The 10,988-nt window shown below is 30.1% G+C and overlaps 1 protein-coding gene across 1 annotated transcript; it reads right to left on the bottom strand.

Moving 5' to 3' along the window:
• Positions 1–4,677: 4,677 nt before the first annotated feature.
• Positions 4,678–9,089, bottom strand: LOC141702571 (protein FAR1-RELATED SEQUENCE 5-like). The gene is made up of 6 exons (XM_074506233.1): positions 9,068–9,089; positions 5,812–6,255; positions 5,371–5,683; positions 5,219–5,294; positions 5,020–5,130; positions 4,678–4,752 (listed from the first exon to the last, which is right to left on the bottom strand). Exons 1-6 carry the CDS (start codon positions 9,087–9,089, stop codon positions 4,678–4,680), a joined length of 1,041 nt encoding a protein of 346 aa, XP_074362334.1.
• Between the last annotated feature and the right edge of the window lie 1,899 nt (positions 9,090–10,988).

Raw genomic sequence — 10,988 nt, 5'->3', positions numbered from 1 at the left:
ATAAGCCTTGATGAGGTAATTATTTAGATATTGATACATTGCTGCAAATACACAGAGGACTAATTGTTTGTTGAGGAGTGTCTCAGAAATAGCTTCTCATCTTCAAATTTAACCAGAACAATATATTAAAAGACTTTTAAATTTATAGTACATTTGTTTCACAGAGAGATTTTGCATATCCTCAAATCAATTCTGTTGTCCCTGAGCAGAAAAACGAATCAACTGATGCTGAGGTAAAATTAACATAAATTTATGTTCTGCTCTTTCTCTTCTATACATCTTGTCTTAGAATTTAAAATTTCTACAAGTGTGCATGAATATCTTCATCTTTCTCTTTTACGTGTTATCGCTTGTAGAACAAAAATCAAGACTACGACGTCGGAAACAATTATGATTTTGGAGGTGCCTTTCTGGTAAACAAAGACATGCCAAATGCTGACAAGGTGCCCACAAACCTTGATGAGGAACTGACTTAATATTTGCAAAATTATTTAGATATCAATATATTTCCGCATGATTATCTTCATCTTTCTCCTTTACGTGTTATCACATGTAGAACAAATATCAAGACTACTACGTTGGAAACAATTTTGATTTTGGAGATACCTTTCTGGAAGAAAAAGATATGCCAAATGCTGAAAAGGTGAACACAGACCTTGATGAGGTATAGACTTAACATATGAAAAATTATTCAGATATCAAAATATATTGATGCATGGACAAGTGGGGATATCTTGCTCAAATATTCTCAATATATATATATATATATATATATATATATTGCTCAAATAAGAACTTCTTAAAATGAGAATTATGAGAACTTGTAATCTTCGTAGTTAAAGTTTGTAATTTTATAAAATTTAAAATTTTTACTTTGCACAAAATCATCAATTTTCGAATTCAAAATTTTACCTTTTTAAAAGTCAGCAATTTTAATTACGAAAATTCTTACGATTTTCAATTACTAAGTGGGGATCCCAGTGGGGATCTCGTCCCATTTTTGGGCACACCAAAGTACAATATCAATCTTTTCAATAGTTATTGAGAATATTGGGGTAGGAGGGACTCGCTTGAGTCCTCCAGTAACCAGGGATAACAGGATCTGATATCATGTTAACATCATATTTCATATCATTAAGACTCAGGAATAGCTGCATAACATAAGTCATTTCACGTGAAACAAGCAATTACTAATATTTTACAAATACATAGCATTAAACTTGATAACTCCGCTAGTATGAGATGTTGATATATGTTTCATGTTAAATGGAATTAAGAAATTACAATAGCAGGTGTTAAAATTGAACATGAGTCTCTTAGCTTTTCATCTTCAATGCTAAACTAATTAATCCTGTATATGACAAATATTATAGTATCATGATAATGGATGCAACACTAGGACTCCCCATTTTGAATCGAAAGGAAATCATCAGTCTAATGATGATCAGCAGGTATTATCCTAGCTTACAGTAGTAGCTTAGCATTTCAAATTTTAAACTACAAATATCTATACAATTTTACTTTTACCTCATAATTAAATTAATAATTCCCGTGTGAAATGTTATTAGGGAATGGGCGAGGATTTTTGGGCGTGGTTGCTTTCTGAATGACAACAACAACTTTGGAGGACTTGCATCAACTATTTGGAACTATTTCCCCCTTGGTTTGATAAAAAAAAATTTATGCTCGCAGCGATTGCGTAATGACAAGAAAAATCTTGTGGTTTGAATAATTGATTTGCTTAGTTCATACTCTGACGATTGGTTTTAAGACTTCAATTATGTTACTTTAATTTTTCAATTTTATTATTTATCTAGAAAATATTATGTGAAAATTAGGTTTATGAAAACATACCACCTAATATTATAGTTTCAGATATAAAATCTGTGATTAATGAGATCGAAGATTCATCTAAACTTTCATGGAATCGAGTTGTTTATGTCTTTTTCGCTCAGGTTTCTAATAGTAACAGTTTCGATTAATGAGAAGAAAGGCGAGTTTCTGTTCAATCTTTTTACCTTTATTAGAAGTTATTGTCGATAACTTGAAACAGTTTCGATTAATGAGAAGAAAGGCGAGTTTCTGTTCAATCTTTTTACCTCTATTAGAAGTTATTGTCGATAATTTGAAACAGTGTATCCACGGAAATTCTAAAAAATCTTTTAGGCTTATTTCTATTGTTTCTGAATTGCTTTTCCAAGATTGACAAATTATGAACTGTCTTTTGTTGTTGAAAGAAATTTCTTGTGATATTTACCACCATCACAATTTTGATGCAGAGTTCCAAATCTCCAAAAATACCATAAAAAACATTCCCAAGAAAACCAACACCAACACATACACTAAGAAAACCAACACGTAGTAAACTCGGGAATCGTTACGCATATACCCGTTGTTATGTTTGTGTGCGTTTAGGGATTTACGAAATGTAAAACTTGTAATTTTGAATTCCACTTGCCGTAACTATAAAAAACTTCTTTCGTAGTTTGTAAATATATAAAGATCGTGTCAAGGTGATTTACGGTTTCGGAGAAAAGTCCGTTTTAGTGAACAATATCGAGGAAGCCAAACTGTTACGTGGTACTGACAGGGGAATAAACATGGCCCTCAATTTTTTTTAAAACTTATGAAACATGAATAGTTGATGACCTATACAGCGAGGAAGACCTCTTTAAAATTTGAACTTAAAATGTTAAATTTTAGATTTAACAAAAATATCGGAGTCAAGGTCATGCAAAGAGTAATCACCAAAAATGCTTACGGCCTAAAAACTGCCATCTCCGGTTTTTTATTGCACTTCCTAAAAATATACCCGAATGTTGTAGTGGATTCCGTGCAATTCGAGACACTCTGTAGATCGTGCACGCAAAGACGGTGTGTCAATTGAGTTAACTATTTGAGAAAAATCAATATATTTAGTAAAAGTGGTGCAAATAGTAAAACCCCATAGTTGACCAAACTTTTAATATATTTTTCATCTAATTAAATAAATGTTTTCAAATTGTAACTTTTATGAAAAATATTAAAAATACATACACAAGAAGCTCCTTGAGATGGTTTGGTACTTAAATATCAATTTTCCAATTTATTAAAGATATAAGAGTGTGAGACGCGTAATAGTAACATTGAGGAAACTGAACTCAAGAAGCCACAAGATTACAACAATAGCTAATCCAAAATATTAGAATATTTGCATGACAAAATTCAGAATTATTGTTCAAAAAATTTTAGGAAAATCATCGTATGAGTTTTAAACTATACTTCTATTGATTATTATCTTCACATCAAATATAATGACTTGCAAAATTCATGTCTTTGTATTTGTGTTTCGAATTTTAGAATACATATGCAACTATTTCTTTTTCGGTATTCCTAGAAGGTGAAATCATTGGTTACTCTACGAATATCAGGCAGTCGCAAAATCAAAAGACATTTTTAGAAAACCATGAAAACATAAGTACAAAAATAAAAACCTTTAAATTAAAATGCAGTTTGGTAGAGGACATAATCCTTGAAATAATCTGGAATACTAGTTGCATGAACTGTACTTTTTTTCTCTTTTTCGTGGACATTTCATGTAGTTATGAGTAGTTGCTTTGCATTGTTTACCCTTCTGAGGCTTCTTATTTGCATTATTCATTGCCTTCTCTTTTAGACTGATATATCTCTTCAAGGCTGACCCTTTATTTTTACATATGTTTGGTACTTTAACCTTGACATCTTGTGTCAGCTTCTGACCAACTACATTTGCCATAAACTCTGCTTTCGACATAACACCTCCACTACCATCACCATCATCCATATCAGTACTTAATTGCTTTACTGTCCAATGAACATGATCCAGCTTATCTAAATCTGTACCAGCTTTGTTAACCACTTTACGGAATTCAAACCTGATATGACTAACTTTGACTGCAACCTTTTGTATTTTAAAATGATCTTCGGAAATAACAAAAGACACTGAAGAACTGCCACTTTCAGCAATTTTCATCCAACGATTGAAAACCATACTTTTGGGGAATTTAACTAATCCAATTTGTTTTAAACCACAGAAATACCACACATAAAAAACTTATTGCATGAACACACATCATGATCATAGCTGACACTCACCTGCAAAATTTAATCAAATGTAATAATCACCAACACAGAGTATACTATATAATTAATGAAATATCATACAATTACCTTAAAGATTTTATCTTTCACTTTAACATCTCTGATTTCCAAACAAGTAATGTCGTCAATTTCTTCACTCATTTTCTTGATTTGCATATTCAAACAAGAAGAAATAATCTCATCTTGAAGTTTATAAAAAATAGCTCTTGTAAACAAATCAGTAGCATCATCTTCAATGAACCACTCTGAAACAGTAATTGGCAGGCTTGAATTGGACTCATGGTTTAATCTACGAGTTTCATTCCGCCGCTTATCCATAGCATTTTCAAACCGAAACCAGAATTCACATAAAGTACTCCCTTATCTATAAAACTGACTAAAGAAAAAATTCTCACTCTTAGACCGCGAGGTAGTTCTCATTTACCCAAACACAGGTTCACCTCAAAAATACGCAGGAATCCAAGACTTTCTAAGCGAATACATTTTTTCTAACCACTTGTTCCATTCAAGTTTAAACTCTTTCATAACTGATAACCACCCTGATTCAAACTCATCAGGCTAAATAGTTGAAGACCAGATAAATTTCTTCATCTTCTCCATAAAGTCAGTTTCCTTACACAATCGATTGCCAAGCTGACAAATAAATTACAACAAATACAAAAATCAAACATTGAAATCACTTCAACAACTTAAAAACGATAAATAAAAGAAGCCAAAAAAGCAAAACAAAGAAAATCAATATTACCAACAATTAATATTATAGAAGCGAAATCAGTGATCATTTTCAAAGAAGATGGTATTGGTTAAAAAATATAAATCAATCTAACAAAAACAGTAACAACCAAATGCAATAAATCACCAAAATAAAAAAATAAATTTAAAAATTATCATCTAACATACCTTAAGAGGGGATTTCTGGATTATATGCCACATGCATAAACGATGCTTAGTGGCAGGATATTCATTGGTTGCTTTAAAAACTTCAGGAACAGCAGCTTTCATTGCATGACACTAGTCAGAACCATAAGAATATGATTATGCTTTATTGCTTCAAAAAATGCTGAAACGCCCATGTATAATGACTCTTATCCTTCTTAACAAGAAGACATGCAGCAAATGTGACACATAGATCATGTTTATCCACACCGGTAAAAGGAGCAAAGATCATGTTATACCTGTTAAAATAAACACAAAATGGTCAAAAAGAATCATACAATTTTAAAAAAAAACCTAAAATGGTAGAAAATATACCGATTTGTATTAAATGTAGCATCAAAGGATACAACATCTCCATTTAATTCATAATTTCTTCTAGCAGTAGCATCAGCCCAAAAAAGATTCGTTAAATGACCCTCACAATCAACATCATATGCATAATAAAATGATTCGCATGTCTCATGTAAAACTTTAAACTTTTCCAGCAATATCTGTGCATCAGCCTCACCAACATAACACCTTAAATCTCTATTAAAATTCTGAAAATCATGTACCGAAGCACCAATATTTCCATAACCACCAACCTGTTCCTTCATCAAAGTAAAAGATTTACTAGTACCAATATTCACTTTAGCAGTATCAACAACATGTTAGCGCATACGATTAGTCATTTCTCTATTTGCTTTCAAAAATTGAAGACCCTCTTCAGAAGCTAACGGATGATTGTGTTTTTCCTCAAACACAGCAATAACATACTTGTCGGACCAATACGTTTGAAAACACATATTGCTTTACATCCGCACCTCCCTGAAACAGTCCTCCTACGCTTAACAATTTTACTAGAACTTTCATCTAAATTTCTAGGCAGATCATTAAAACCAGCTCTCCCACAAATAATATATTTTCTCAAAATTATTTCATCCCTATCATCTTTCATTTCAATATTCAACCTCACATCAAATCTAGACAACCTCCCATATTCCTTGTAAAATTCAATACCTTTTTCCAAACTATCAAAACTCTGATTAACCTCTGGTTTAGAAATATCACCACTATACTTTGGAATGTAATACTTATGACCACCATGTGAAATATTAAAACGCGAAACAGAAATCTCACTTTCAGATAAACTGTTACCGCCATTAGATACATAATCACCTACTAAACGGCTAATATGAGACGAATCACCGCAACTGGAACCTAAAAACATATAAAAAATTCAGTCATAACAAACTAAAATATATTAATATAGCATAATTAACCAACAATCACTAACAATACACTTGTTTACAATTACAAATAAAAAAGCAACATCAATGATAACAAATGTACCACATGTAAAATTAATTAATAACTACATTATCACTAATCGTAGTCAAATAATCAGTTAAGGCTTAAGACATAAGCAAATGACATTGATTCACATAAAATTATAATCACTAAAAAAATACCAATAATAACTTACAAATTCAAAATACATAAGAAATAAAACTACAAACGCACTACAATCAAAGTTAGCTCACAACACATAATCACTAATAATAGTCGAATAATCAGTGAAAGTAACTATTAAATTTTACATTTAAACTACTAAATCAACTGAAAGGTATGAAACACATAAAAAGAGTTTAAAACGCAAGTAATTACCTTAATTCATAGAAATTTTCAACAAATCTGAAGTAATCGTGCTTTAGAATACCTACGAAATCAATCGATTACAAAAAATGAAAAGAAACATGATATGAACTTAGTGAGCTCAGTGATAATCACGAAAAAGAAAAATTGAAGAAAGATAGAGAATGTACGGGATGCGGAAATTGATAGAGAAAACTTAGAGAGAGAAATAGTATAGAGAGAAAGAATATAAATAAATGGTGACCTTGAAATTAATTAGACCATATAAATGTCTTCAAGGTTTTGAATTAATAACAAAATAAACGGATCGGATGAATCTTTGGGAAAAAAATAAATGGTTTTGATTTCATTCTACTTATATAATAAGAATTATTTTCATTTCAACAATTGCTTATATACATACATATATATATATTGCTCAAATAAGAACTTCTTAAAATGAGAATTATGAGAACTTGTAATCTTCGTAGCTAAAGTTTGTAATTTTATAAAATTTAAAATTTTTACTTTGCACAAAATCATCAATTTTCGAATTCAAAATTTTACCTTTTTAAAAGTCAGCAATTTTAATTACGAAAATTCTTACTGTTTTCAGTTTCAGAAGTTCTCTTTAGAGCATTATCATATATATATATATATATATATATATATATATATATATATATATGTGTGTGTGTGAACCTCAAATAAATTGTAATCCATAAAATAATAACCTCACTAAAATACTATTTTATGGAGTCCCAACATAATCAACACAATATATTTTTACATCTAATGAAGTAATACACTAGCTAAAATATTATATTTTCTCTAGTTTATAATCACTACTTATACCTATATCAATCACTAGTTTGTAATTTTTATTCTAAAATTGGTTTGTATTTGAAAATTATCGTGTATATATATATATATATACTGTGGTGTGAATTTCAGTTCTCTTTTTTTTTTATTTCCTTTAATATATTTTGAAGAGATTTGAACTTGAGCAACATTTTAAACCTTTTCTTGTCAAGGAACTAGAAATGCTTATAACCTTTTTTTGCTAATTGTTTTGGACTAATTAACGTAAATCGTATTTTTTTGTGGGTCCTCGAACCAAATATTCTTTGAAATTTATAGTCAACCAAAAGCGGACAGAACTTCGATTCAGCTAATCCATACATATCACACTTATATATTCAATCTAATATTTATTTTAGTATTTTTAAGAAGATATTGTTTGAACATCTTTTTATAACTTTTTTTAATAAAAAGGTATTGTTAAAAAGGTATTGCTCATCTATTAAATGACATAATGAATTTGAGATTATTCTATAAGAAAAATGAAGGTGCTCTTGTCTTTATCTTTAACCCTCCACCTGTTTATATCGAAAACTCAACTATTGGAAATTTAGCTTTATCCAAATTTTATTTCACGAAATCAATAGGAAAAAAGAATTCATATGAAAAAAGAATTATCAATAAATATTTTCTTGATTAAAAAAATTAAAATTTATTTTAAACCCCGATTTATTACACTAAACGAATTTTTTTAATCTTTCACTTTCCATTTACAATAACTACAATTGTTTGTTAAGAGTATAACCTTGAGCATAACCACTGGCGTAGCTAGAAATTCGAGCCACAAGTTCAAAAATTTTGTAAAGACCAAGATGAATGTAGAAAATAATTTAGAAATATTAACAAAACATTTATAATGAACCTATTCTACCATAATGCACAATGGTATGGGGTCAAATAACAATTTATTACTATAAATCTATATTTTCAAAGGAGTAAAGGTAAAACTTATTTATTATAACTTTTTTCCTAATTAAATTCGAACATTCAAAATTTCTGTTTTTCAAATTTCAGTGGGGTCAGTTGCCCACACAGCCAATACGCCGGAGGATAACAAGTAACAATTTTGCCCAAATTTTACCAATTAAGCCGAGCCCATACTTCACCGTGATTAGGTTGAGTATGCGAATGCTATATTTTTAGTTTAATAATTTTGTGTATATTTTGTATTTTTATAGTCATGAATTTCTGTACCAGCAGAACATATGAATTTTGTCTATGTTAGTCAATTTTAAAATCATAAAAACGATAAACTTTAACTTACGTATCGTTTTCTAAAATTCATATCCAATTTCAAATAATGATAAAATTCTATTTTTATTATAATGCAAGTTCGAACCCAATAATATTTTACTTTATCGAGTAATTATGACGTACTCCTTAACTTTTAAGGAAGATATTATATAAAAAAAGTCAATTTAATTATAATTTACAACAATGCTGGTCATGTCCTAAATGCCCCTAGCTAGATCCCCTACGCGGTATATATTTAGGCACATTGGATAAATTACACTTACATCTGTATATTAGCCTATACAGTCTCGAAATTTTGGTCCCATCACTATTGCATATACATTTCAATTCATTTCGACTGTGAGATATGGAGATTTCTAAGTTAAATAATCAAAACAATGGCTCTAACAATGGAAGTACTAAGGAAAAAATGGTGACCATTTTGGTGGTGGACGATGATAGAACTTGCTTATCTCTTATTGCTAGTTTGCTAAAGGGATGCGCCTATCGAGGTATGTATATAAACTCTATTCATTTCTTGTTTATAAAATCTGCTAATAATTCATATTTTAATTGTACGATTTAAAAACAAAAGGAAATTATAAAAAAAATTGCAGAAGATTTGGTTCATTTTGACTGATTTTTAAATTACCATCTCAAATCTTTTGATGTGGCATACTGATCTTTCTAGAATATAGTATCAGATGCCTTTTTCTAACATCTTTAGATTTTAAATGAGCTCGTTACTTAACAGATGTTGCGTCTAATATTTTCTTGTTTTGTTTTCTCATAGTATTGACTGCCAAGGATCCTCTGGATGCTTTGCGCATCCTACGGACTGGAGTCATTAAGTTTGATCTGGTGGTATCTGATGTCCACATGCCAGGCATGGATGGGTTTGAACTACAAAGATGGATTCATCAAGATTTTCAATTACCGGTTGTATGTGAGTGTCACTATAACTGAATTTAAATTTCATTAATATATAACCGCGCTTTATGAAAAATAGTTTTATCTAGTGCTATGTTAGGTATTTTTTTTATTACCGCAATTTTTTTGAAGCGCATAATAAATTTTTCATGCAATAGTAAACGATATTAAGAAGGCGGTTGCTCGGTTTTTAGATCAGTTTTTCAGATGATTAGTATCAATCTTTTTGATTGTTTTTTTCCTCAATTTTAGTTGTACAGTTCCCTCAATGATCTTCACCAACAGACTAATCAAACTCTTGAAATTTTATTGTTAGTGATGTCAGGTGACAGAGAAGCTAGTAATCTATGCGAGGGAAGTCAGAGTGGAGCTTCCCTTTTCGTAGTTAAGCCCATTACTACAGAAGACTTGAAATCAATATGGGATTTTGTGAACCAATGGAAAAAGAATCTAGCTAAAGGGAAAAACTTAATATCTGATGATAGTTCTGCTAAGGACAATGAAGATGACACTGGTAATAAGTTATATGAAAAGAAATCGAAGCGAAAGCTATAGATAACTGATAATGAAGATCATAATCATGGCAAAAACAGAGTTCCGCTCTTTCTCTTCTATACATAAATTAACATAAATTTATGTTCTGCTCTTTCTCTTCTATACATCTTGTCTTAGAATTTAAAATTTCTACAAGTGTGCATGAATATCTTCATCTTTCTCTTTTACGTGTCATCGCTTGTAGAAAAAAAATCAAGACTACGACGTCGGAAACAATTATGATTTTGGAGGTGCCTTTCTGGTAAACAAAGACATGCCAAATGCTGACAAGGTGCCCACAAACCTTGATGAGGAACTGACTTAATATTTGCAAAATTATTTAGATATCAACATATTTCTGCATGATTATCTTCATCTTTCTCCTTTACGTGTTATCGCATGTAGAACAAATATCAAGACTACTACGTTGGAAACAATTTTGATTTTGGAGATACCTTTCTGGAAGAAAAAGATATGCCAAATGCTGAAAAGGTGAACACAGACCTTGATGAGGTATAGACTTAACATATGAAAAATTATTCATATATCAAAATATATTGATGCATGGACAAGTGGGGATATCTTGCTCAAATATTCTCAATATATATATATATATATATATATATTTTGCTCAAATAAGAACTTCTTAAAATGAGAATTATGAGAACTTGTAATCTTCGTAGTTAAAGTTTGTAATTTTATAAAATTTAAAATTTTTACTTTGCACAAAATCATCAATTTCCGAATTCAAAATTTTACCT

Source organism: Apium graveolens, unplaced genomic scaffold (assembly GCF_009905375.1).
Source record: "Apium graveolens cultivar Ventura unplaced genomic scaffold, ASM990537v1 ctg5283, whole genome shotgun sequence".
NCBI classification, from domain to species: Eukaryota; Viridiplantae; Streptophyta; class Magnoliopsida; order Apiales; family Apiaceae; genus Apium; species Apium graveolens.
The sequence above is the reverse complement of the archived record's forward strand: the minus strand, read 5'-3'. Positions and strand labels throughout refer to the sequence as shown.